The sequence below is a fragment of the Tursiops truncatus genome, chromosome 2 (assembly GCF_011762595.2).
Source record: "Tursiops truncatus isolate mTurTru1 chromosome 2, mTurTru1.mat.Y, whole genome shotgun sequence".
NCBI lineage: Eukaryota > Metazoa > Chordata > Mammalia > Artiodactyla > Delphinidae > Tursiops > Tursiops truncatus.
In genome coordinates, this window is record NC_047035.1 from 515,257 (window position 1) to 541,739 (window position 26,483).

A 26,483-nucleotide genomic window follows, 5' to 3' on the forward strand; every position below is an offset into this window, starting at 1 on the left:
GGTCTCCTCTCGTACCTGCTACATTTTAGACAATGAAATTGCTTTAGATCAGATGGTAACAAGATGAAAAACATGTATGATGACAAATTATGTGTTAATACCACACTAAGCTTTAAAACCCACTTAGATAAAACCAGATAAGTGGCCACCTGGCTACAAGTATCTTCGAAATGCCAGGTCCAGACTGGTTTTCAGACTTATTCTCCTGAAAAGAAAGGAGATCGATTTTGTCTATTAACATTCAGGTTGCCCAACTACTTCTAACTGGGTCTGTTACACCTGCATCAATCACAATGGGCTAATAAAAAAGACGTTGTGGCCAAAAGACCAAAACAGAAGTAGTATTGTAAGAAATTCAATACAGACTTTAAAAATAGTCCACATCAGAAAAAAAAAACTTTTAAAAAAACGTATATAACCATGCCAGATGCTCCATTCCTTTGGACAGGGCAACCCAAGCGCTGACACTGCCTGGACCACCAGCAAAAGCTGCTGTGAAACATAACCTGGTTCTTACTCCTCCTTGGGCCCCTGGTTACAATAATTCCTTTACTGATCTTTGACCCCTGCCTTCTTTTAACCAACTTGTTTAGTGTGTTCTCTCTAGAACACAGCAGTCTTCTAGACAAGATGACAATAATGCAAAGATTCCAGCCACTCCTCAGAACAGGTCCTGCCAAAATAACAACAGAAGTCACCCTGGGGTCCCTTAACAAAACGGAGCTCTGGGCTTCCCTGCAAAAAAAAAGAAAAAGAATGGAGCAAGAGCTCCATGACCCCCAGCTAGGTGGCATCTGCGAGCCCCATGCCAGCCTGAAGAAGCTGCAGAAGACAGACGTTCACCCTTCATCTTCCCAATAAAATATCACGTGGTTCACGTCTCTCAGGGGAGATTTGGGGTAAGAGGCAGATGGGCCCCTGGGCTGAGTCGCTGGAGCGTGCCAGCAGAGGAAACTGGAGCTCTGTTTTCCCTGACACTCCAAGGACAAAGTCAGTGGCAGGAGCTGAGCCCTGCTGGAGTAAAGAGATAAGACGACCACGTCTATCGCTCCTGAGGTCAGGGAAAGCTCCCCGACTGCACATGCGCAGGAAGCCTCCTCGGGGGTCAAAAAGGGAGGGTGTGCCAGCCCATAATGTGTTGTCAAACTTCCCGCTAGCCTTTGCATTGGAATCTTTTTTTTTTTTTTACGGTACACGGGCCTTTCACTGTTGTGCCCTCTCCCGTTGCGGGGCACAGGCTCCGGACGCGCAGGCTCAGCGGCCATGACTCACGGGCCCAGCCGCTCCGCGGCATGTGGGATCTTCCCAGACCGGGGCACGAACCCGTGTCCCCTGCATCGGCAGGCGGACTCTCAACCACTGCGCCACCAGGGAAGCCCGCGTTGGAATCTTTCTTGTCAAAAAGATATAGACTTGTCAGGAGGGCCCTAGGGCAGGTCAGATGTGGGTAAAGAGGCGAGGTAATGGGCCAGAGGAAGACAGAGATCCGGGAGAGCCGCTCTGTACAGACGAGCCGAGCACCCCTTCACTTCTCATCAGGGAGGACGCCCACACCCTCTCTCTCCAGGTGAGTATTTCTGCCTCCTCCTGTCTTCAATAAGCTACTTCTCTAGCCCACATGTTGTGCTGTGCTTCTAATAAGAAACTTTATACCTGCTTTTTAGTTTTTGCCTCCTTGAAACATTCTTGCTTTCAAACAGGGCAAGAGCCAGGGCAACTTACCTTCTAGCCTCCGGCCCCTGGTGGTCTAGCAGCTAGGATTCCTGGCTTTCATCCAGGATACCCGGGTTCGATTCCTGGGCAGGGAACTAAGTTCCCGCCTCAGGACCGCTCACTGCTGTCTCTCCGAGAACAAGACCTCCACCCATGGCACTTCCGGGTTGGGGGCTACAGTGTCTCTCAGGATCCCCAATCCCAGACTAATGCTGAAGGTACGGGACAGCCCAGGGGGTGCCCACAGGGTATGAGGGTCAGTGTCCCCCAAAGATGGGACGACCAGTCTCAGCCCACACACAGCAGTGGACAGGCTGCACGCTCTCTCTCACCTAGAGGGCCATTTTCGGGCCCCAGTGACCATCGTGAACTCTGTCCCCCGGGGAACAGCTGTGGCCGGAATAACAACTGCCCGCTGACCGTGCACGTTACACTGGCCTTTGGTCAGATATCAAGGCCCACGGATGGAGCCACGGAGAGGAGGAGGGAAGAGGTGGAAGACAGAGGTCTGGAGGGGAGGTCATCCCGGCAGGTAGGCAGGACGAGGCAGGGGCTGGGCTGCAGGCTGCGCCCAACCACACACTCTCCAGGGTCAGGAGAGGTGCCCACCAGGGTAGGGACACCCAGAGGGCTCAAGCGAGGGCTGCGGTGGGCAAACCAAACACAATCCCTGCAGAAGGTGGAAAGCCACGACAGCTGGGGTGCGCACCCTGTCCCCTGGGTCCACCACACCCCACACACCCACAAGAGACACTCCGGCTGCATCTGGACTCCCCCAGGCCCTCTGAGACAGAAACCACCCAGAAGAAAAGGGAACTTCAGGAAGCAAGTCGTGCCACACGGTTTCAATCCACTTCTTAATATTTGCAGGGTTGTGGGCAAGGAGTTCACACTTCCAGGAACTGGTTACCAGTCCTAGGAAGCAGGGCTGCAGACACAGAGCACAGCCCTGAAGAGCCACATCTGCCTGGGGCCAGAGCAGGGAGGGGGCGTGGAGCCCTGGGCTGCAGGGGAGCGAGGCCAGCAACCCAAGCCTTGGTGAGTGGGGTCTGAGAGGACCAGGGCAGGCAGTGGAATGGAGCCACGGAGGGAAGACTGGCCTCGGGGACCCACAGAGCGGCGGGAGCAGCCCAGCGGGCACAAGGAAGGCGGGCTGCCCAGGGCTCACGTGCTGCCCAGGGCAGGGACTAGGGAGCCCAGGCAGGGGCGTGTCCACACCAACAGGGCTGGAAACACAGGGGCGGCAGAGCTCGGTGGGGCTGCTTGGCCTTCGAGGACCATGATGGGCTGGGGGACGGGAGCCTCAGGGCTTCGCTCAGCCAGATGTACTGCAGGCACAGGGCTGGGCTGGGGCTGAGGACGAGGCCAGGATGGACAGGTGGCTCTGAGCGAGGACAGAGGGAGGACGCGGGCTAGCACAGGGGAAGGAAAGCCCCCCCCCATGGCGGGGGGCTGAGGGTCCGGTCCAGGACAGTGGGGCCTGCTTGAGTCCCAGGGCAGTGGCAGGCGGGGTGGCGGTGGGCTCTGGGCTGGGGCCGGGACCCAGGACAGCGGGAGCGCCGGGAGCACAGCAGGCAGGGCTGGCCTGGGCTCCTGTGTGCCCCGAGCTGGCCGCACAGGGGAGGGGCTGAGCACGCAGCTGCACAGGCTACAAAGGGGCAGGGGAAGCCAGGGCCTGAGGGCCGGGAGCAGGGGCTGGGGGCCGGGAGCGGGGAGGCAGAGGGCAGGTGACCCGGCAACTGGAGGGAGAAACGACCAGAGCAGGATGCCGGGGTGGTGGGAGAAAGAGGGTGAAGCTCGGAAGGCCAGGAGCTCCTCTGGGAGGGGCCCACGGTGCGACAGGGGCTCTGCCAGGGGAGAGGGGTTGAACACAGGGTGGGCACCTAGCGACTCCAGGGAACAGAGCTCAGCCCTGGGAACGAAAGGAGGCAGGAGGGAAGCTGCACTAGGGTGAGGGCTCGGGGATGGGCCAGAGGGGCAGGTGTGCTGAGGGCCAGAGCTCCAGGGACAAGTGGCAGGGAGGCAGCAGGTGAGCAGGGGGCTGGGAGGGCTGGGGGCTCCCTGGGAACATTGGGGGAGCAGGTAGAGCTAGTGTAGGTGACCTGAGCCTGGGAGGGCAGCGCCCTGCCTGGGAGCTTTTGGGGAGCAGGTAGAGCTAGTGTAGGTGAACCTGGGGCAGGGAGGGCAGGGGGTTGCCTGGGAGCTTTGGGGGAGCAGGTAGAGCTAGTGTAGGTGACCTGGGGCAGGGAGGACAGGGGGCTGCCCGGGAGTTTTGGGGGAGCAGGTAGAGCTTGTGCAGGTGAGCCTGGGGCTGGGAGGGCAGGGGGCTGCCTGGGAGCTTTGGGGAACCAGGTAGAGCTTGTGCAGGTGAGCCTGGAGCTGGAAGGGCAGGGGGCTGCCAGGGAGTTTTGGGGGAGCAGATAGAGCTTGTGCAGGTGAGCCTGGAGCTGGGAGGGCTGGGGGCTCCCTGGGAACGTTGGGGGAGCAGGTAGAGCTAATGCAGGTGAGCCTGGGTCTGGGAGGACAAGGGGCTGCCCGGGAGCTTTGGGGGAGCAGGTAGAGCTTGTGCAGGTGAGCCTGGGGCTGGGAGGGCAGGGGGCCGCCTGGGAACTTTTGGGGAGCAGGTAGAGCTTGTGCAGGTGAGCCTGGGGCTGGGAGGGCAGGGGGCCGCCTGGGAACTTTTGGGGAGCAGGTAGAGCTTGTGCAGGTGAGCCTGGGGCTGGGAGAGCTGGGGGCTCCCTGGGAACGTTGGGGGAGCAGGTGGAGCTTGTGCAGGTGAGCCTGGGCCTTGGAGCACAGGGGGCTGCCTGGGAGCTTTGGGGAACCAGGTAGAGCTAGTGTAGGAGAGCCTGGGGCTGGAGGGCAGGGCGCCAGGGGCTGCCTCCGGGGTTCTGGGGAGCAGGTAGAGCTTGTGCAGGTGAACACGGGGCTGGGAGTGTAGGGGGCTTCCCAGGAGCCTTGGCGGAGCAGGTAACGCTAATGCAGGTGAGCCTGGGTCTGGGAGGGCAGTGGGCTGCCCGAGAGCATGAGGAAGCAGGTAGAGTTTCTGCAGCTGAGCATGGTGGGTGGAAGGGTAAGGGGCTGCCCCAGGAGCTTTGGGGTAGCAGGTACGCCTTGTGCAGGTGAACAGGAGACTGGGAGGGGATGGGACTGCCCTGGGAGCTTTGGGGAGCAGGTAGAGCTTGGGCAGGTGAGCAGAGGGCTGTGATGGCAGGGTGCTGCCTGGGAGCTTAGAGGGAGCAGGTGGCACTGTGCAGGTGAGCACAGAGTTGGGAGTGTGGGGGGCTGTCCCGGGACTTTTGGGGGAGCAGCAGAGCTTGTGCAGGTGAGCAGGGGTTTGGGAGGACAGGGACCTGCCCAGGACCTCAGCAGACCAGGTACTGGGGTGAGCAGGTGAGTAGGCAAGTGTCATAGGGTGCAGGGACCGTTGGTGCTGTGGGCCCAGCGCTCCAGGGACAGTAGGCAGTCCGACGCCAGCTGAGCAGATGACATGAGGGTACAGCATCCCTGAGCTGAGCCCAGAGACCTGAGCCTAGGGGACTGGCAGGGCAGGACGCAGGGCAGCTGGCAGTGGGGGCAGAGCAGGGAGTCCTACAGGAGAGCGGGCTGGGGGCCCCCCTGGGGTGTGCGGAGGGCCCAGGGCAGGAGAGAAGGGACGCAAGGGCAGGGACGACTCAGGCCTGAGACGGTGAACCGGAGCTCAGATGGGCAGAGGCTAGACACTCGATGGACAGGAAGCCCGGGCTCAGCTGAGGGGCCAGGATGAGGGGTGGAGGCAGGTGAGGGAGCATCTAGAGGAGGGGAACCTGAGTGCCCTGAGAAAGGAGAGCAGCCTTTCCGCTGGAGCTCAGGGGGCTGGTAAGGCCGGGCGCAGGGGGCTACCCCAAGAACTCAGGGGAGCAGGCGGGGTTGTGCAGGGCAGCAGGGGGCTGCGAGGGCAGGGGCTGCCCACGAGCCCTGGGGTCAGGGGACGAGGGCCTGAGCTAAAGGTGCTTTGGTCTGGTGGGAGGGGCCAGGCGGACGGCAAGGCCGGGTGGAGAGAGGACCATGGGAGGGAAGGTCTCTGAGGCTGAAGGGGCAGGGGCATGACTGCGTGGACCTGATGGGCTGCAATTCATGGGCCCAAGGTCCCCAGTTTTCCAGGCGCCTGTTGGGGCTTGAGACAGGAGGGTACGACGTGCCAAAGCGAGGTGGGGTTGACAGGGCAGTGGACCTGGCTGAGGGCGTAGGAAGGGCCCTTCAGGGCTCCGAAGGGGCTGCATACCTGGGCTGCGCAGAGCAGGGTCAGAGGGGACAGGTCCAGCCGGGGAATGGGGCTTGGGGTGCCAGCACCCTGAAAATGGCGAGGGGCAGTGCAAGGCTCCCGGGGATGCCAATGGGCAGAGTGATCCAGAACACACAGGCCCTGGGTGGCAAAGAGCAGGCCAGGACAAGGGGACAGGAGCAGAGCAGGGCAGTGGGCTCAGGGAGCAGTAGCCACTGGTCAGGGCTCAGACCGGGGGCCTGATCAGACCAGACACCCACAGGAGGACTGGGGCCCCTGGGACTTTAATCCAGGTGGTCACCCAGCCCTGACTGGGCTGCTGAGTCCAGGACCCACAGCTGCGAAGGCAGAGAACCGCAGTGGCAGAGACCATGCCAGGCCGCATCTCTTCAGACTCTCTGGAAGCACATAGTCTCTGGGCTCAACGGTGCCCCAGGCCTGGACACCTGATGCCCTGCCTGGACCCTTGCAGGGGTGAGGCCCTGGCAGTCACACGGCCTCCTCTCTCACAGCTTCCGCCACGGCCCCGGAAGTCTACGCTCTGTCTCCCAGCTGTGGGGACACACCTAGTGCCACAGTGGTCGTGGGCTGCCTGGTCTCGCGCTACATCCCTGAGCCAGTGACCGTGACCTGGAACTCGGGCATCCTACCCAGCAGCGTGCACACCTTCCCATCCGTCCGAGGGTCCTCGGGGCTGTACTCTCTCAGCAGCACTGTGACCGTGCCTGCCAGCACCTCGTCCGGCAAGACCTTCACCTGCAACGTAGCCCACCCGGCCAGCAGCACCAAGGTGGACAAGCGCATCGGTGAGAGGACGGGCCGCAGGGAGGGTGTCCACTACGAGACAGGCCCGGGGTCAGCCCTCCCACCTGAACGGACCGCACACCAGGGATGGTGAATCCCACCCAGGGTGTCACGGGAGGCCTGTCTCTCTCCCTCACCTGAAGGCCTCCCAGGCTCAGGGAGGGGGTCCTCTGGGCGTTTCCACCAGGTCCAGGGTGGGCACAGGCTGGACGCCTCCCCCAGCCCCTGGGGCCACAGAGTGGGCACAGGTCTCACCTGCCAAAACCTGCCCCTGCCCTAAGCCCAGCCCCAGGCCGTCCCCAACCCCGGTAACCTCCAGTCTGTTCTCTGCAGAAATCAACGGCCCAAACCCCTGTTCCAGGTGTCCCAAATGTCCACGTAAGTCAGCCGGCCTCACCCTCCACCCCTTGGAGGTTGACCTTGACCAACCGTGGCACTGGGGGGGAGGGATGGATGGGTGCCCAAGAGGAGGTCCACCCAGGGGCTGACCCCCCACCATGTCTCCCCGACCAGCCTGTGAGCTCCCAGGAGGACCGTCCGTCTTCATCTTCCCCCCGAAACCCAGGGACATCCTCACAATGTCCCGAAAACCGGAAGTCTCCTGCATGGTGGTGGATGTGAGCAAGGAGGACACCGATGTCCAGTTCTCCTGGTATGTGGACGATGTAGAGGTGCACACGGCCAAGACAAAGCCAAGGGAGCAGCAGTTCAACAGCACCTACCGTGTGGTCAGCGCCCTGCCCATCCAGCACCAGGACTGGCTGAAGGGAAAGGAGTTCAAGTGCAAGGTCAACAACAAAGGCCTCCCGGCCCCCATCGAGAGGACCATCTCCAAGGCCAAAGGTGGGTCAGGTGGACGGGCGCAGGAGGGTGCCTGGGGGCCAAGAGCAGTGACCATCGTGCTAACAGCCATACCTCTCCCCACAGGGCAGCCCCGGGAGCCGCAGGTGTACGTACTGGGCCCAGCGCAGGAAGAGCTGGCCAAGAACTCGGTCAGCGTCAGCATAACCTGCATGGTCACCGACTTCTACCCGAGCGACATCGATGTGGAGTGGCAGAGAAACGGGCAGCCGGAGCCAGAGGGCAACTATGGCACGACCCCACCCCAGCTGGAGGCCAACGGGTCCTTCTTCCTGTACAGCAAGCTCAGGGCGGACAAGAAGAGCTGGCAGCGGGGAGACACCTACACGTGTGTAGTGTTGCACGAGGCTCTACGCAATCACAACACGCAGAAGTTCATCACCCAGTCTTCGGGTAAATGAGCCCCACGGCATTGTTGCCCCAGCGAGCCCTCCCTCCCCTTGGGCTCTCAGGGTCCAGCGAGGACGCCTGAGCCCCAGCCCTGTGTACATGCCTCCCGGGCGCCATGAAATAAAGCGCCCAGCGCCGCCCTGGGACCCGCAACGCTGTCATGGTTCTTTCCGAGCAGAGCCCTGGGGCACGCGGGCCTGCATGGGGCAGGGGGGGCCCGGCTCTGGGTCACAGTTTGTCACCACCAGTGTGGGAGAGCTGACCCCCTCAGGGCCGGACCCAAGTGTGCGGGCCTGCGCAGGCCGCTTGGGGGCTGCCCGAGGCCGGGGAGGGCCCCTCCCGGAGGGGACAGCTGCTCCGGCCGCCCTCCACCCCGCAGCTGCTGGGGCTGGAGTGTGTGCCCGGAATGGGAGAAGCCCACCAGAGACCCTCAGGAGAATGAGTGCCCACTTCTTCCCGCCCCTGTTCCAGCCCAAGCTGTGGGACACTGGCCGTCCTCGTCCCCACATTCCTGTCCCCGGCTCCAGAGTCCGCGTGCTGGCTCTCTGCCCTCACGGGGGCCACACACAGCCCGGGGTGGGGGGACGGCCCTGCTGCACTGTCAGGCACGGGAGATCAGGACCCCCGCCCCTCAGGCCAGGTGGCTCTGCCCTGCTTGTCCCTGCCAGGGGCCAGGCCTGTGCACTCGTGGGGACACGCATCCCTGTGCCCACAAGGGGCAGAGGCAAGCAGCCCTGAGTGCCCAGGGAGGGACCCTCCATACGCACCCGTGGACACTGAGCCCAGAGCCATTGAAAACAAGCCCCCCACTGAGCCACACCAGCCGGCACACCACCGCCTTCATCCACATGCACTCACCTGCCCGCGCACACACGTGTGCAGTGCACCCACCACAACACCCACATGCGTGCACACACGCGGGCCTTGCACACGGGCCCTCCCACAGGGCAGCCGCACAGACGCACACCCGACCACAGAGCTGGGTCTCATGAGCCCTCACCGTAGACCCCAGGCTGGTCCCCACCCTCCAACGCCCACAGGACAGGGACCAGCACTGTGCTGCCCCTTCCCTGGGCCAGGGCCCACAGCCCACGCGCTCTGCTGACACTCCCGCCCTCCGGGTCTGGCCCCCAGCGGGAGAGGCGGCCGGGGCCTGAGCCACTGTCCTGCGGGGGGTCCGGGCACCCTCCCCGCAAGCACCCCAGCTCAGCGCACAGCACAGGGTAGGGAGCAGGACCCACTGGCCAGGCCAAGACGGGGGCCCAGGCTGGAGGAATGGGGGGCTGGGGCCGGTGCTCAGCGGCTGTCCTCAGGTGCCTCTGGCCCGGCCCACCGGGGCATCCCGCCACCACCGCGCCACACTGGGAGCTGCGCTGCGAGGCCCCATGAGCCCAGCCCTGCCCCCGGGGGCAGGCACAGCACTGACCCCACCCTCCCTGTGCAGAGCTGCTGCTAGAGGAGGAGACCTGTGCTGATGCCCAAGACGGGGAGCTGGACGGGCTGTGGACGACCATCTCCATCTTCATCACCCTCTTCCTGCTCAGCGTGTGCTACAGCGCCACCGTGACGCTCTTCAAGGTGGGCGGGCCGGCCCCGCGGCGCCCTCGCTGTCCCCGCTGTGTCTCCTCCTGGCCCCCGGCCCCTCACTGTCCCTCAAGTCCCCTCACTGTCCCCTCACAGACCCTCACTGTCCTTCACTGCCCCTCACTGTCCCCTCACTGCCCCTCACTGTCCCTCAAGTCCCCTCACTGTCCCCTCACAGTCCCTCACTGTCCCTCACTGTCCCTCACGGGCCCTCACTGTCCCTCAAGTCCCCTCACTGTCCCCTCACAGACCCTCACTGTCCCCTCACAGTCCCCTCACAGACCCTTCACCTTCCCTGACTGTCCCTCACTGTCCTTCACTGTCCCTCATGGCCCCTCACTGTCCCTCACTATCCCTCACTGTCCCCTCACTGTCCTTCACTGTCCCTCACGGTCCCTCACTGTCCCCTCACAGTCCCTCACTGTCCCCTCACAGTCCCCTCACAGTCCCTCACTGTCCTTCACTGCCCCCACGGGCCCTCACTGTCCCTCACTGTTCTTCACTGTCCCCTCACTGTCCCTCACTGTCCCTAACGGGCCCTCACTCTCCCTCACTCTCCCTCACGGGCCCTCACTCTCCCTCACTGTCCCTCACTGTCCCCTCACTGTCCCTCACTGTCCATCACTGTCCCCTACTGTCCCTCACTGTCCCTCCCTGTCCCTCACTCTCCCACACTGTCCCCATCATGGCCTCCTGTCCCCCCGGAACTCCTCGCTGTCCGTCGGCCCAGGGAATGGGGACAGGCCCTGCGGGGCGGCCCGGGTGGTTTCCAGCCTGTGCTCACTCCCGCTGCCCCTCAGGTGAAGTGGATCTTCTCGTCGGTGGTGGAGCTGAAGCGGACGATTGTCCCCGACTACAGGAACATGATCGGACAGGGTGCCTAGCGCTCGCTACGGGCTGCGTCCTGGGCTGCCCCTGACCTATAGGACCACGTCTACCCCCCTGTACCGCTCAGCCTGCGCCAGGCCTCTCCTCCGCCCGCTGACCTCGCCAGCCTCTGAGCTCACGAGCACCCTCACCTGCACCCCCGGCCTCTGGCCTCGTGGCCACCACAACCTGCCCCCCACCCCACTCACAGACCCGAGGGGACCGCAGGTGATGCCCAGCCTGAGCTGATGTCCCCGCAGGACACCTCCGGGACGCCAGGGACCACCGGGAACGCCCGGGTCGGCGTGGGGGTCCCCCTCGAACAGGAGGAGGAGGCCGGCGTCTGGGCCTCTGCACAGGGCCTGGCCCCTGCATCTTGTCCCGGCCGAGCTCCAGACGCAGGGTCCCCGGGAGGAGGGCCTGTGCCAGATGCTGGAGGGGAGCCGCCCGCCTCTCCCAGCAGGAGAGCTTCTGCAGGTGCCGCTAACGGTCCCTCAGGTCACCTCCACCGAGGACGCTGCTCAGAGCAAGGCCTGGGCCCGAGGCCGCTGCAGGAGCCCCAGCGCGGGAGGCGGTGAGGTCCAGCCAGACCGGCCTCCCGGGGAGCACGCTGTTGACCTGGTGCCCCGCGGGCTGAGCTGGAGGGGCTCCCGGAAAAGAGGGCAGAAGACGCGGCCAGCCCATCCTGCAGCCAAAGGCCTGAGGCACGTACAGCAGGAGCTCCGCCTGCACCGGGGTGGGGGTGAGAGACGCAACGCACGTAGGGCCAGCCTCGGACCCCGGGCCCCCGCCTCAGGGCCCGGTACCAGCTCTCCGGTCTCTGCGGAAAAGCGCAGTCAGCATGCGCGTGTGGTGGAGCTGCTCCCGGACTGGAGAGAAGGGCCCCGTGATCGCAGCTCGGGAGGCTTTTCTCCTTTCTGAACATGGGGCCCGTCGATGCTCTTCGCTGTGTCTTCATTTTGTTACGACAATAAAGCGTTCTTTACAGTCGCCTAGCTCGCTGAGAAGTCTCCCTGGGTTGACACGCCGCCTACCCTCGGGAAATCCACAGCCAGTCTCCCCCATGCCACCACCCAAGCCTGGGGTTCCCACCTGGCCTGTGGGTGCAGGGGCGAGCCAGGGGCCTGGGGGAGCCATGGGGAAGCCGCACGTGTTGGGTGTGTCTGCACAGGCGGCTGTAACAGACACCACAGGGGGCCTTTGACCACAGACGTCACTGTCTGACACCCTGGAGGCTGGAATCCCAGATCCTGGAGGTGCAGGGCTGGCTTCTCCCGAGGCCTGGCTCCGTGCCGCGTAGACGCCGTCTTCTCCGTGTCCTCACGTGGTCGTCCCTCTGTGCGTGTCTCTGTCCTAATGTCCTCCTCTTTTAAGGACGCCGGGCAGACTGGATTAGGACCCACCCTAGAGACCCCAGTTTACATCACCACATCTTTACAGACCCCATCTCCAAATACAGTTACATTCTGAGGTCCTGGGAGTCCGGGCTTCAAAGCTGGAATTTGGGGACACAATTCAGCCCAAAACAGCCGAGCTGGGTGCGAGAAAGGAGGACCGGGGGGACGCCAGGACCCCAGGCCAGGAGGGGCAGCGGTGGGGAGGGGCTGCCAAAGGGGAGCAGAGCCAGACCCGGCTCACCGCTCAGGACAGACGGCAGTGAGAAGGACTGCAGGAGGGGAGGGGGTCGGGTGGCACTGAGCTCAGCTGGCTGCACAGAGGTGACCAGTGTGTCACAGCAGAAGCAGGAGTGGGGCTCCAGGGGCTCTGGTGAGGGACCAGGAAGGGTGGCCGTGCAGAGGCGATGAGGCCGCTGTGCCCGCCGGCCGGCCGGCAAGGATGCAGGGATGGGTCAGGACTCCGCCCTCACGGAGACCAGGGACCCATCCCTCCTGGTGACTCCACCTCAGAGGAGACACACCCCTCCCAGAGGGCAGAGTCGGGATCCACAGCTGTCAGCCCTTCTCAGTAAAACCTCCAAAACAGTGGGCCGGGGTCTGGGTCGGGTGCTGGCCGTGCTGGGCGCCCTCAGGCCGGCGTTTCAGGGGGCTGGCTCATCCCGGGGACGCAGCCTTGGGCTGCTGGAAGCCACACTTGTGTTTGTTGCAGCCTTTCAGGGCAAGGGGACTAGCAGGACAGCCCCCCAGACCGGCAGCCGGAGTCTGCTCAGCAGGGACGCTGCACCCCAAGGCCGTCCGATGTGCCGGTGCAGCTTCCTGTGGGGGGACAGAGACAGACAGAGGCAGAGACAGAGAGAATGGTATGCAGGGAAGGGACTGCATCGCTCAGCGGTCCCTGCACCAAACGGGGAGGCCGGGAGGGGCGGCAAACAGGATGGCCGAGGGGTGCACAGCAGTGTCCGGGAGAACACCCGGACTGAATATCTCCCCCAAAATTCATACACTGAAGCCCTAAGCCTCTAATATGATGCCATTAGGAGTGGGCTTTGGGGAGTTGATGAGGTCATCAGGGTGATCCCTTGTGATGGGATTAGTGTCCCTGTAGGGACCCTATAGAGCTTCAGTCCTTCTCTATGGTAGGACACAGCAGGGAGACGCCATCTGTGAACCAGGAAGCGGCCCTCACCAGACACCGAATCTGCCGGCTCCGTGGCCTTGGACTTCAAGCCCCCAGAGCAGTGAGGGCAAGTGTCTGCCCTCCATACATGTGTGGTGCCTCGGTGGACAGCCGGACGAACTGAGACAGGAAACCCCTGGCCAGGTGGCCCCCACCCCAGGACCCAGGTGGGCTGGCAGAGCAGCGGCAGGGCTGGTGAGATGCGGGAAGTACCCGCCACCGTGGGGCGTAGGCACGTGAGACCCCTGGCGCGCGCGTGCTGCTGACGCCCCCACGTGTTCTCAGCTTGCATGGGGCGGGCCTGGGGGCGGGCCTGGGGACGGGCCAGGCCAGGGCCGGGGGTCGTGTGGAACTCTGCTGGGCTCTGTCCCAGTCCACGGGCTCCTGGCACTGCTGCTGCCACGTCACCAGGCCCGCCCAGAGTCACAGGGACAGTCAGCCTGTGGGGGAGGGCACGGGGAGAGCAGCCTGGCCTCCCCAAAGAGGCTCTTACGGGCACCCCCAGACGTGGCTGAGTCGCAGCACGAGGGAGGGACCAGCCTGGGCACCCGTCTCGCTGTCATCCCTGTGGATCCGTCAGGCTGCTCTCCAGGCTGGGATCACCATTGCAAAGTCACAGCCAGGGCCTGCCCGGCCCCGGCCCCACCCGGCACGGATGTGGGCAGGGGCTGGGGCCGGGGCTGGGGGCCATAGGTGGAGGAGTTGGTCACAGCATCAGCCTGACTTGGGGCTGGGTGACAACCCCCCACTGCCACCCCTAGGGTCTTTTCAAATGCAGGCTGCAGAGGGCCAGGCCCGGGGAGAGGCCAGTGGGGGCTGTAGAGCTCGCCCACAGCCAGGTGTGGGGAGAGCGAGACCAGGCAAGGGGCCGGCAGCGTGAGTGATACAGACAGACCCAGGAGGGCACAGTGCACAGGACGAGGTGGCGTACCAGCCGTCAGGCAGCTGGCTCTGGGCTCCCCAAGTGTGTCTTCATCCTGGGGGTACGTCGATGACTGTCCCCACCACTCACGGCCCACCCTCTGTGCTTCTGTCCACTGTGCAGACCACCACTGCTCCGTCCCTCTGCCCTGACGTTGGCAAGTTCCAGAAGGCACCTGCTCCTTTGTCCTGGATTCCGAACAGAGAAGCCCAGACAAACTGCAGCCAACGCGGCAGCGAGAGAGAAATAGACCCTGACGTCGCAGCCTGTTCACCTGGGGGCTGTGGTCACAGGGCACCCTAGTGAAATCTGGCTGATACAGCCACCCTCAAATGCCACTGAGTGAAGTAAACTCAACAACAAGCACAAATGTAATAACCACATGTGATGTGCACACGGTGTCCTGACTTTTACAGGGTTTTCAGAGACTATTAGTCAGGGTTCTCAAGAGAAACAGAACCAATAGAACATAGATGACAGATAGATATAGATAGATAGATGATAGATAGATGATGGATAGATAGATAGATAGATAGATGATGGATAATACATACAGACATATGATATAGCTGTATATGTACATATGTACACCTATAGATAGAGCTAAAATTCAGCTAAAGATAGACATGGATATAGAGGACATACATATATCGACATATAGAGACAACAAGATTTCTTTCAAGGAACTGGCTCTCATGTTTGTGCGGGGCTGCCTGGCACTTCTGGAATCTGTGGGGCAGCCCAGCGCGCTGGAAGCTCAGGCGGGAGTAGGTGCTGCTGTCTTGAGGCAGAATTCCTTCCTCTCCAGGAAGTCTCAGTTTTGTTAAGTCCTTCCCTGGTTGGATGAGGCCCGCCCGCATCATGCAGGGTCATCTCATTTACTTGGAGCCCACTGGCTGTCGATGTTAACCACATCTACAAAATACCTTCACAGCAACGCCCCGACTAATGTCCGAACACACGGCCCAGCTGAGTGGGTCTATGACTCTGACCCTCGCAGAGACTTCCTCTCCTTTCATACTCACAATGCCCCAAGAGGCGGGGGTCACTGTCACGATCTTACCATTGAAGCCCCTGTCTGAGAGGACACCCTGCCTCTGGGGAGGATGCCAGGTCTTCATCTATGTCTTCTGATGTTCTTTCCACTGCCCACACTACCTCTTAGAGAGACTCGACAACACCCTCCTCATCTGATTCCTGCCCTCGGGGACAGGCTGTCTGATGACATCCCTCCAGCCTGGAGATGTTTGGAGAGACAGAAGCCCTGGAAGTCCTGTGAAGGGGCATCCATTGATCTACCGGACAACTACTCACCCGATGGCAACTCTGTCATCATCGCTGGACACTGAGCACCCCGTGATGAATAACACAGATGTGGCCTCTGGCCTCAAGGACAGTAGGGAGCAGGGCAAAAGCAGGTCTCCAGTAAGTCATCCCACAAACGATGATGTACGGACCATCATGATAAGTGCTATGAATGGAAAGCTGGAGCACGAGGCCCTACAACAGAAGCAACAGCCCAGTCTCGGGGCCAGGGTGAACTCCCCGGGGGGAGCACCCTGAAGCGGAGCCCTGGAGGAGTGGCGTGGCTGCCTCGGGTCTGCTTGTCAACACCTGGTCTCCTGCCCTCCTGGCCACAGAACTTCTGGACCCAGGATACGTGGGGCCAGGTGGGAGCAGATGTCAGTGACATGATAGGTTTCAAAACATGGTCTGATGATGACGCTCACACAGATACATAAAGAACACATCTCACAATTTTATTTAACTCAATTAATGGTTTACACCCACTTCAAAGTAGAATTCAAAGTACTACATGTATATAGTTGAATCAAGGATACTGAAGTGAGTTTATACATGGGAGGCGGAGAAGAATCAATCGTCGTTCCAAAAAAAGAGAATTTGCATTGCCATCAATTATCCATGGCTTACAGAGTTGTGAAGTAGCTCAAAGATAATGAAAATCATAGAACCCGTAGAATCAGATAACCCTGAAGGGTGTGTAAGACAATGCCTTGCTCTCCACCGAAGACACAAGAAGTAACCCTTTGGTCCATTTCCAAGTCTTTCACAATTTCTCCTATTAACATATACAACTCACAGAAACAGATCCAGAATATATAGCGAACTCCTGCAAATCAATCAGAAAAATCAAACAATTCGGTAGAGAAGTGGTAAAGAGAATTGAACAGATGTTTCACAAAAGATGTCCAAAGAGCCCTCAAACATTTGAAAGGAACCAGACTGGTTACGAGGGAAATGAAAATGAAAAACCACATCAGAGAAAGTAGTTCTGACTCCACCACAGGTGAGGCAGCTTGGGCCAGACTAATCCCTTGCAAATAGCAATTATAAGCCCTGGGGGGTGGGGGGGAGCTGTTTTAAAAGAGGAGTTGAAGGCACTGGGGAATGACCGAAAGCAAGCAGACACTGGAGAAAATGATCCCCTTGAAAGATTTCTCTGAGGATGTACCCCTACCAGGCACCAGGTGCAGCTAGAATATGAACAAGAATAGCAGTCACACTGGCTCGAGGGGTCAGATCATGGGATGCAGGGCTACATTGCAAGGGCAGCTGGAAATTAAGGGGAGATGTCCATAAAAGGAGGGAGCCACAGAAGGGGAACCCCCAAATTCTGTATGTACACTCTGCTCAAATCCTTGACTGTCCCCTTACCTGTGCATGTGTAGGGGAAACTCCAGAGGGCCGGGGAAAAACCACAAGCAGGAGGCTGAAAGAACTGAGGAGACGTTAGCTACTGCCAACCACAGAAATAATACCATGGCAGACAGATTTTGGAATCCAGTCAAGCAGACTGCCTCCTGACAAAAAAATCAATACTTCTCTGAGGAAGAGTACAAAATCCGTAGTCTGGATCATACTTCATCCACCACACCCAGCGCACATTCAAAAATTACTAAATGTGCAAAGAAATAAGAAAATGTGACCCATGGTCAAAATACAAAATAGTCAATGGAGAATGATCCAAGGATGACCCAGACACAGACCCAATTATGACAAGGACTTTAAAGCAGCTATTATAAATATGTTCAGAGATCTTAAAGGAAAATATGCTCATAATGAGTGACTAGATAACCTCTACAGAAAATTTTAAACTATCTACAAGAACCAAATAAAAATTCTAGAACTAGAAAGTACAATTCTGAGTTTTTTAAGTCACTTGATGAGCTTAACAGCAGATTGGAGAAGGCATAAGAAAGGTCAGAAAACTACATTTCAATATAGAGACATTCTATATTTATTATAGATATTCTAATGTATTATGTGTGTAAAATATATTTATATATAATATATAGATTATATATAATATCTATATATTTTATATATCAATAAAATGTTCTTTTAATCCAATCCAAAGAACAGAAAGAAAAATATTGAAAAAAAAGAAAAGAGACTCAATGTCCTATGAGACACTATGAAACATTTGAAAATACGTAAAATTTTGGAGTCCCAGAAAGGGACAAGAGATAGAATAGGGCAGGAAAAGTCTTTGAAGAGATAAAAAGCAAAATTTCCCAATGTGATGAAAATATCAATTTACAGATTTAAGAAGCTCAGCCAGTTCCTAACCATAAATACAACATGATGTGCCATGCTGAGACACACTGTGCAAACTGATGAAGACCAAAGGTGAAGGAGGTGTCTTGATAGCAGCCAGAGAAAGAACACGGACATACAGGGAACAAACTACATCTGGCTTCTCATCGGGAAAAATGGTGACCAGGAAGCAATAGAAGGGGGGGGTTTCAACCCAGAATTCTACATCCAGAGAAAATGTCGCTCCAAAATGAATATGTAATAGACATTTTTAGATACACAAAAACCGAGGGAGTGCATTTCCAAGAGACCTGCAGTAAAGGAAAAGCTAACAGAGAATCTTTGTGCTGAAAGGAAATGACACCAAATGGAAACTCTGATTTACAGGATAGAAAGGCGAGCATCAGAGATGGCAAATATGCAAGTGCAAAAACTAATCTTTTTTCTCTTAGTTTCTTAAAAAGATAATCGATTGTTTAAAGTAAAAATTATTAACAGTGTGTTGTGGGGTTTATAATAGGTACAGATGCAACATATATGACAGTAGCACAAAAGATGAGTTCATAAATGAAACTCTACTTTCTCAAGGCTCTAATGACTTATGTGAGGTAGTCAAATATTGAATCTAAGTTCATTGTGATGACTTCAGGATGCACATTATATTCACTGAATCCATATGCAAAGAGGCTTATCTAAAAAGTCGACAGAGGGGCTTCCCTGGTGGCGCAGTGGTTGAGAATCTGCCTGCCAATGAAGGGGACACGGGTTCGAGACCTGGTCTGGGAAGATCCCACATGCCACGGGGCAATTGGGCCCGTGAGCCACAACTACTGAGCCTGCGCGTCTGGAGACTGTGCTCCACACCAAGACAGGCCGCGACAGTGAGAGGCCCACGCACCGCGATGAAGAGTGGCCCCTGCTCGCCACAACTAGAGAAAGCCCTCGCACAGAAATGAAGACCCAGCACAGCCAAAAATAAATAAATAAAAATAAATAAATTTATAAAAAGTTGACAGAGAAATTTTTTTTTAAAAAGGAAATCCTAGGGCTTCCCAGTGGTTGAGAGTCCGTCTGCTGATGCAGGGGACACAGGTTTGTGCCCTGGTCCGGGAAGATCCCACATGCCATGGAGCAGCTGGGCCCGTGAGCCACGGCCACTGAGCCTGTGCGTCCGGAGCCTGTGCTCCGCGACGGGAGAAGCCACAACAGTGAGGGGCCCGCGTACCGCAAAAAAAAAAAAAAAAAAACGAAAGAAAAGAAAAAGGAAATCCTAGATCACACGTTGTTTCAGTTGTCATGCCTCTTTCGTTTCCTTTATTTTTTTTATACATTTATTTATTTACTTATATTTGGCTGCGTTGGGTCTTCATTGCTATGCATGGGCCTTCTCTTCATTGCTACGTGTGGGATTTCTCAAGCAGGGTTTACTCTTCATTGTGGTGCACGGGTGTCTCATTGCGGTGGCTTCTCTTGTTGCGGAGCACAGGCTCTAGGTGATCAGACTTCAGTAGTTGTGGTGCATGGACCCTAGAGTGCAGTCTCAGTAGCTGTGGCACATGGGCTTAGTTGCTCTGTGGCATGAGGGATCGTCCCGGACCAGGGATTGAACCCACGTCCCCTGCATTGACAGGCCGATTCTTAACCACTGAGCCACCAGGGAAGTCACCAGAGAAGTTAGAATGGAATAAGTACTTAAAGTACTTACTAAGTACTAAGTATTAACTAATAAGTACTAAGAAGTACTTATTAACCCAAAAGAATGTAGGAAAGAAGGAATAAAGCTACAGTGAACACACTTGATAGCCAAACTTTAAGAGGTGTTCCCATAAGATTAGGGACACAGCAAGGACGCCTGTCGCTTCTGCCACACTGTTTTGCAGTGCTTTACAGATATGTGCTTACCTATTTGTGGATTGTGAAATCAAATCAGACAGTTACAGCCAGCTCTTTTTAATAAACAAAGAAAAAAAGTCTATGCATTGTACATAACAAGGGTAAATATTTTCATGAAAATTTTGTTTCAGTTACATAAATAAATATACATAATATATGTTACATATAAATAATGTGTGTATGTGAATTAGATTATAATATAAGACACCTTTTTTACAAGGATTGTGGTCAAAACAGTTTGGAAAATGTTTATTTAATAGATTATTGGAGGTCCTGGCCAACGCTACGTGACAAGAAAAAGAAACAGGGCTCTTAGGATTGAAAGGAAAGATGTGAAGGCGGTATTATTTGCAGAAGATGTGATCATTTCCAAGGAAAAGCCAACACAATCAGCAGACAAACTGTTAGAACTAACAAGAAAATCGGGGCAATTTCCATGCAAGACCAACTTACCAAAAGCAGCTGTGTTCCTCTATGTCAGCAAAAACCTACTAGAAAATGTAACAGAAAGCCAGGCACAAGTCACAGCAATGGGAGGAATAACCTGGGAAAGAATGCCCAAGACCTCTGAGAAAAAAATTGAACTCTATTCAAGGACATAAAAGAAATCTGAATGGCTGGAGAGATACACTGGTCAAGGAAGGAATGACATGTTAGATTAAAGTGTCATCTATCTCCCAGACTAAGAAATACAGTGTACTCCCAACCAAAATTCCAGCTGGGTTGGTTTTGTTCGTTTCTTTGTTTGTTTGTGAGATCCATTTACAGCTTAGCCCATTTTGAAAAATGAAAGCACAGGATGAGGGGTTTCAGGGGGACTGTCCCCCTGAATGTTAACACATACACAAAACCATCACTGAAAATGACGGTACTCATGCACAGACTACCAGACCCAAGGAATAGGAGAGCACTCAGAAACAGCCTGGTCATTCCTAGGAACTTGGACTGCAATGAGTGTGGCGCCTTCAGGCAGCGGGAAAGCTTCTGAGATGGGTGGGAAACTGGCTTCTTCTGTGGAGAACTTCAACCTGGGTTTCTACTCCACACCATATGCACGGTGAGTGGTGATGGAGCCTGCTGGGATCAAACACTTACATCTGAAAGGCTAACTTTAAATATAGCTGAAAGGAAATGGACCAGCAAGGCTGGCGGAGCACAGGAACAGCAACAGCCTGGTGGGATGTATGCCCACCCAGAACTTCAGAATGTGACCTTGTCTGGATATAGGGTCTCTGAAAATGTAATTAGGTTAAGGACCTTGGGATTAGATCACACTAGATTTCAGAAGCATTGTAAGTCCAGTGACTTATAACAGGAGAAGATGACACACAGGGCAGATGGCCATGTGAAGATGGAGGAAGGATTGGAGTGATGTCAATAGCCAGCAGGGGCTGGAAGAGGCAGGAAGGACCCTGCCCTGGAGCCTTCAGGGCAGCTTGGCACTGCCAACACCTTGTTTTTGGATTTCTTGCCTTCCAGAATGTGAGAGTCCATTTCTGTGGTTTTAAGCCACTAAGTTTGTGGGCCTTTGTGACTGCAGCCGCAGGAAGCTCACATGGCAGCCTCCAAACGTGCAAGCTGCAGGGTAAAGAGCTGATGAACCTGCCACGTGGAAATGAAGAATTTCTGTTAAAGGAGGACTCAACAAGCAGCATTAGCAACCAGGGCAGTGACCAGGAGAAGTTTATCCCAAGGTTAAAACTAGCAAGGGGCAAGCCCCTAGAGATGACTGCCTTGCAAATTCCCAGGAAATCACCAAGAAAATCTTCAGAAAGCAGGATGAGATCAGAGACAGACGTCCAAATGTCTCCCAAGTCTCTGAAGAGATATTCCAGCTCATTAGTAATGGGAGCATTTAAATTAGGAGACAACGCACTGCACACTTCAGAGAGTGTAATGACAGCATCCTTGCTGGAAAGGCAGGCACGGAGCTGGAGAAGCGGGGCCTCCCTGGGGTGGAGGACGTCTGGAGGCCTGGGTGGTGGTGGGCCAGCCCCAAGAGGCAGCAGGCAGCAGTGGAGCCAGGCCTGGCCTGGGGGAAGGAAGCCGGGGAGGGGGGATTGAAGCATCTTTGGGCCCATGTTGGGGCCACAACCAAGGGCAACAAGGGGGTCAGCTGGTCTCACTGTCCAGGAGAACTCTGGGGCCTGGCCCCCACCATGGGTACCGAGGGCAGTGAGCCCCTGGTTGAGTCTGAGGGATCTGGAGGCTAGCGCTGCCGCCCATTTAGTGTCCTGGTCAGGAAATGTCAAAGAAACCATCTGCAGCTTGGCCTTCCCTCCAAGCAATCCACTGGCCGGAGCCAGCATTGGCCCCCGGCTACCCCACAGGCCCTTACACGGAGGCCCAGCCTCAGAGGGACCTCACACTGCCTTGGCTGAAGGCCCACCTATCCCAGGCTGTCTGGCCAGGTCCCATCTAACTTCCTGCAGCTGAGCAGGCGCAGGAGCGAGTCTCCTCCAGCACCGAGGGACACACCCCCCTACCCTCCCTGCCCCTGCGCCGGCAGCCCAGTGGCTCCTGGGGTGCTGGGGTAGAGCTGGGGGAGGGGCCGGCTGGGCACGAGGCCTCAGCCTTGAACGCCCACAGCTGGGCAGGAAACGCAGGGGTGCCGGGCCAAGCCCCCAGCCCCACACACTCACACCGTACAGGCCGCAGGGCCAGGTACCACCTGGCAGAAGACTCCCCGGTGGGGCTCTGCCTGCCTTGTGGTTTCTCTCAGAACCTTGAGTCCTTCCAGGGAACTCGGCCTTCCCCCTGCACCTGCCATGCAGCATCTGTCCCTGGGGCCAAGGGTGGGGCGGGACAGACCAGGACAATCTGTCCTGGGGGCCTCGGGGCCCTGGCTCTGCACACGGGGCCCCTCCCCAGCCATCCAGCAGCCCCTCTTGGGTCTTCCAAGAGGCCCGGACACTCCTCTGAGTGTGCAGGCCTGACAGCTCATCTCTGCACAGCCTCCCTGCATGCAGACCAGCGGCCCTGGGTGTCCTGGGCCCAGGGGACGTGGTCCTGCTGTCTCCCTCTCCACAAAGACTGCATGTCACCTCCCAGGAGTCCATGCTGATGAGCTAGCTTGCAAGTTCTCGTGGCCTCCCCTTGTGTGCATCTGGGCCTTTGGGGGGTTCCAGAGACACACCGGCCTGCAGGACACGTCCACAGCATGGAGGCAAGGCCAAGACTCAGCACATCATCTGGCTCAGCACATGTCAGTGGAGCGTCGATGGTAGACTGGCTGCCCCGACAGACCAGAGTCGAATGCCGTGGGCACCTCTACGAAGGCCGCTCTGTGGTCCCCACACCTTGATGGACAGCAGCAGCACAGGGTGGCATGGTACCCCCCAGGGTCCGGTGGCTGCAGAGGTCTCGCCGAGCCACTGGCCAAGCTCACAGCCATGTCCCACCTCCCGACAGGCCCCTGCCAGCCCTTGCCGGCCACGCAGCCCAGTCGCAGCCCCGATGGGAGCCCAGCTGCAGGACAGCGATCGGGAGGCTGGCTCGCAGACAGCGGGTGAGACTGTCGGCCAGCAGGGTGCCCAGGAAGCCACCAGAGGACCAGCACCTGCCTACACCCAGCTGGACCCACAGCCTCTCACACTCGTACCCAGGGCCGCCCCACCAGGCCGGCCCCCAGACCGCTGCTCAGAAAGCCCCGCACTCCGCCGCAGGCACCTAGGCCACGCGGGCCTCAACTTCTCAAGCACAAAACGGCCAGGACCGTCCCTCGAGGGCTGCCTCGGGGGCAGTGGTGGTGGTGCCTGGTGCCCTCTCCCTTCCCGGGCCATCGTAGTGACCACAGTGTGTGCCGGCTGCTCACCAAGTCAGCCCGTGGCATCGAGGGAGAGGTCACGAGCCGGGTGGCAGAGGCCGGGAAGAGGCCACAGAGAGGAGCCTCACCTGAGACCGGCCGTCACTGGGTCGACTTCCCGAGAACAGAGAGAGAGAAGGGAACTTCCAGGGCTGTCGAGGCCCCTGGGGGTTCCCACCCCATTTTTAGCTGAGAGCACTGAGGCAGAGCTCGCCCCCCTGCCCCGCCCTGCCCCAGGCTCTATCGTCTGGGCATAAAAATAACAGCAATGCTTCCTAACGATTCACCTCATCTGGGAGCCTACCCTGAGAGCCTGCAGACGGCCACCACTGGCCAGATGGGCCACACCAGCCACGGGCACCTGACAGAAGACCCCAGCCCCTCAGGCACCCCGCTGCTGGAGCTGCCCAGACCACTGCTGGGAGAAGACACCTGGACTGCCCACCCAGCGGGGACCAAGCTTCTGAGTCACTGCTTGCCTTGCAGCTGTCCCTTCCCTGCATGGGGACACAGGGAAGTAAGAGAACGCTCGAAGCCGACCTGGAGAAGACCAAGGAGCCGAGAATCTCAGACAGGTCAGGGCCAGGGCAAGAATCACACACAGGGCATGGACCTCGGGCTGAGCGTGGGTCTGCCTACAACCAGTAAAAACGGTGATGGCCAGCCCAGGGTCGGGGGAAGCAGCGGGTCTCAGTCCCTAGGCCGGCCAACATGGCAGGCAGGCCTGGGCCCACATCGTCTGGCCTGAGCTGGGCTGGCCTGAGCCAGCCTGACTAGGGTAGGCCAGGCAGGGCTGGGCTGGGCCAAGTTTGGCTTGAGTGGATGGAGTTATGTGGAGGCAGATGAGCTATCCCAGCCTCAGCTGGGCCACACTGGCCAGAAGGGCTGTCCCCAGCCATGTGGGACCGTGCACTGAGCTAAAGTGAGCTGGGCTGTCGTGGGCCAGGCTGCTGCGGTTAGACAGGGAGGGAGCAGGCTGCCCCAGCTGAGCAGAGCTCAGGACTCAGCCTTCCTAGCCTGGCTCAGCTGGGCTGTCCTCAGGTGAACTAGGCAGGCCTGGACTCTGCTGGACTGAGCTGGGCTGTCAGAAGAAACTGGGCTTAGCTGAGTGGGGCCCGACTTGCGTACTTGGGTGGGATAAAAGGGGCAATCTGGGCTCACCTGGGCTGAATGCACTGGGCTGGGCTCTTCTCTGCTGAGCTTGCCTACCCCAGAGGGGTGGGGCAGAGCTAAAGTTGGCTGGGCTGAGCTGAGCTGGTCTGAACTAGGCTGAGATGGGCTGAGCTGGGTTAAACTGGGCTGAACTGGGCTGAGCTGGTCTGAACTGAGATTAACTGGGATGAGCAGGGATGAACTGGGTTGAACTGGGCTTGGTTGAGCTGGGCTGAACTGGGTGGAACTGGGCTGAGCTGAGCTGAACTGGGCTGAGCTGGGCTGAACTGGGCTGAACTGAGCTGAACTGGGCTGAACTGGGTTAGGCATGGCTGGGCTGAGCTGGGCTGAGCTGGGCTGGGCTGAGCTGGGCTGAGCTGGGCTGGGCTGGGCTGGGCTGAGCTGAGCTGGGCTGGGCTGAACTGGGTTAGGCATGGCTGGGCTGAGCTGGGCTGAGCTGAGCTGGGCTGAGCTGGGCTGAGCTGAGCTGGGCTGAGCTGGGCTGAGCTGGGCTGGGCTGAGCTGGGCTGAGCTGGGCTGAGCTGGGCTGGGCTGAGCTGGGCTGAGCTGGGCTGAGCTGGGATGGGCTGGGCTGAGCTGGGCTGGGCTGTGCTGAGCTGGGCTGAGCTGGGTGGGGCTGAGCTGAGCTGGGCTGGGCTGAACTGGGTTAGGCATGGCTGGGCTGAGCTGGGCTGAGCTGGGCTGGGCTGAGCTGGGATGGGCTGGGCTGGGCTGAGCTGAGGTGAGCTGGGCTGAGCTGGGCTGAGCTGGGATGGGCTGGGCTGAGCTGGGCTGGGCTGTGCTGAGCTGGGCTGAGCTGGGCTGGGCTGAGCTGGGCTGAGCTGAGGTGAGCTGGGCTGAGCTGGGCTGAGCTGGGCTGAGCTGGGATGGGCTGGGCTGAGCTGGGCTGGGCTGAACTGGGTTAGGCATGGCTGGGCTGAGCTGGGCTGAGCTGGGCTGGGCTGAGCTGGGATGGGCTGGGCTGGGCTGAGCTGAGGTGAGCTGGGCTGAGCTGGGCTGAGCTGGGATGGGCTGGGCTGAGCTGGGCTGGGCTGTGCTGAGCTGGGCTGAGCTGGGCTGGGCTGAGCTGGGCTGAGCTGAGGTGAGCTGGGCTGAGCTGGGCTGAGCTGGGCTGAGCTGGGCTGGGCTGTGCTGAGCTGGGCTGAGCTGGGTGGGGCTGAGCTGAGCTGGGCTGGGCTGAACTGGGTTAGGCATGGCTGGGCTGAGCTGGGCTGAGCTGGGCTGGGCTGAGCTGGGATGGGCTGGGCTGGGCTGAGCTGAGGTGAGCTGGGCTGAGCTGGGCTGAGCTGGGATGGGCTGGGCTGAGCTGGGGTGGGCTGGGCTGTGCTGAGCTGGGCTGAGCTGGGCTGGGCTGAGCTGGGCTGAGCTGAGGTGAGCTGGGCTGAGCTGGGCTGAGCTGGGCTGAGCTGGGATGGGCTGGGCTGAGCTGGGCTGGGCTGTGCTGAGCTGGGCTGAGCTGGGCGGGGCTGAGCTGAGCTGGGCTGGGCTGAACTGGGTTAGGCATGGCTGGGCTGAGCTGGGCTGAGCTGGGCTGGGCTGAGCTGGGCTGGGCTGAGCTGAGCTGGGCTGGACTGAGCTGAGTAGGGCTACATTGGGCTGAGCTGGGCTGGACTGGGCTGGGCTGAGCTGGATTAACTGGGTGGAGTGGGCTGTGGGGTCATCCTGTCCAGCTTTGCTCAGTCAGCTAAACTGAACTAAAATGAACCACGTGGACGCAGCTCAGATGAGCTGTTTTGCTTGAGATGGGACGTCAGGGGCTGAAGCAGGCCAGGCTGGATCAAGACAGGCTGCTCTGGGCTGAGCTGGGGTGAACTGGGATGAACTGGGCTGAGCTGGCTTGAAATGTGCAGGACCCGTTAGGGGTGCTGGGCTGTACGCGCGAGCTGCTTTGTCTCAGCTGGTCTCAGCTGTCCTGACACACGGTCATCTGGGCTGTGCTCAGCTGGGCTAGCCGGCAGAATAGAGGAAGGTGGAAGAGCCGAGCTGGGATGCAGGGCTGGGATGGGCTGGGGGCTGGAGCTCCAAGGCCAGGGAACGTGCAGACCGGCCTGGCAGCCAGAGGAGCCTGAGAAGGG

At 58.6% G+C, this 26,483-nt stretch overlaps 1 protein-coding gene and 2 gene segments (V, D, J or C); all 3 read left to right on the forward strand.

The window, feature by feature from the left end:
• Nucleotides 1-26,483, forward strand: part of LOC101323839 (Ig alpha-1 chain C region) — a gene marked incomplete at its 5' end in the record, with an annotated part of 127,977 nt that overhangs the window by 84,342 nt on the left and 17,152 nt on the right. The window lies entirely within an intron of this gene.
• Nucleotides 1-26,483, forward strand: part of LOC117311207 (immunoglobulin heavy constant epsilon-like) — a 112,805-nt gene that overhangs the window by 83,678 nt on the left and 2,644 nt on the right.
• LOC117311206 (immunoglobulin heavy constant gamma 4-like) lies at nucleotides 1,464-11,473 on the forward strand. The segment is given in 9 exon segments: nucleotides 1,464-1,567; nucleotides 2,104-2,245; nucleotides 2,691-2,751; nucleotides 6,490-6,783; nucleotides 7,115-7,159; nucleotides 7,295-7,624; nucleotides 7,709-8,035; nucleotides 9,477-9,610; nucleotides 10,417-11,473. Coding segments are annotated over 9 exon segments (1,521 nt in total).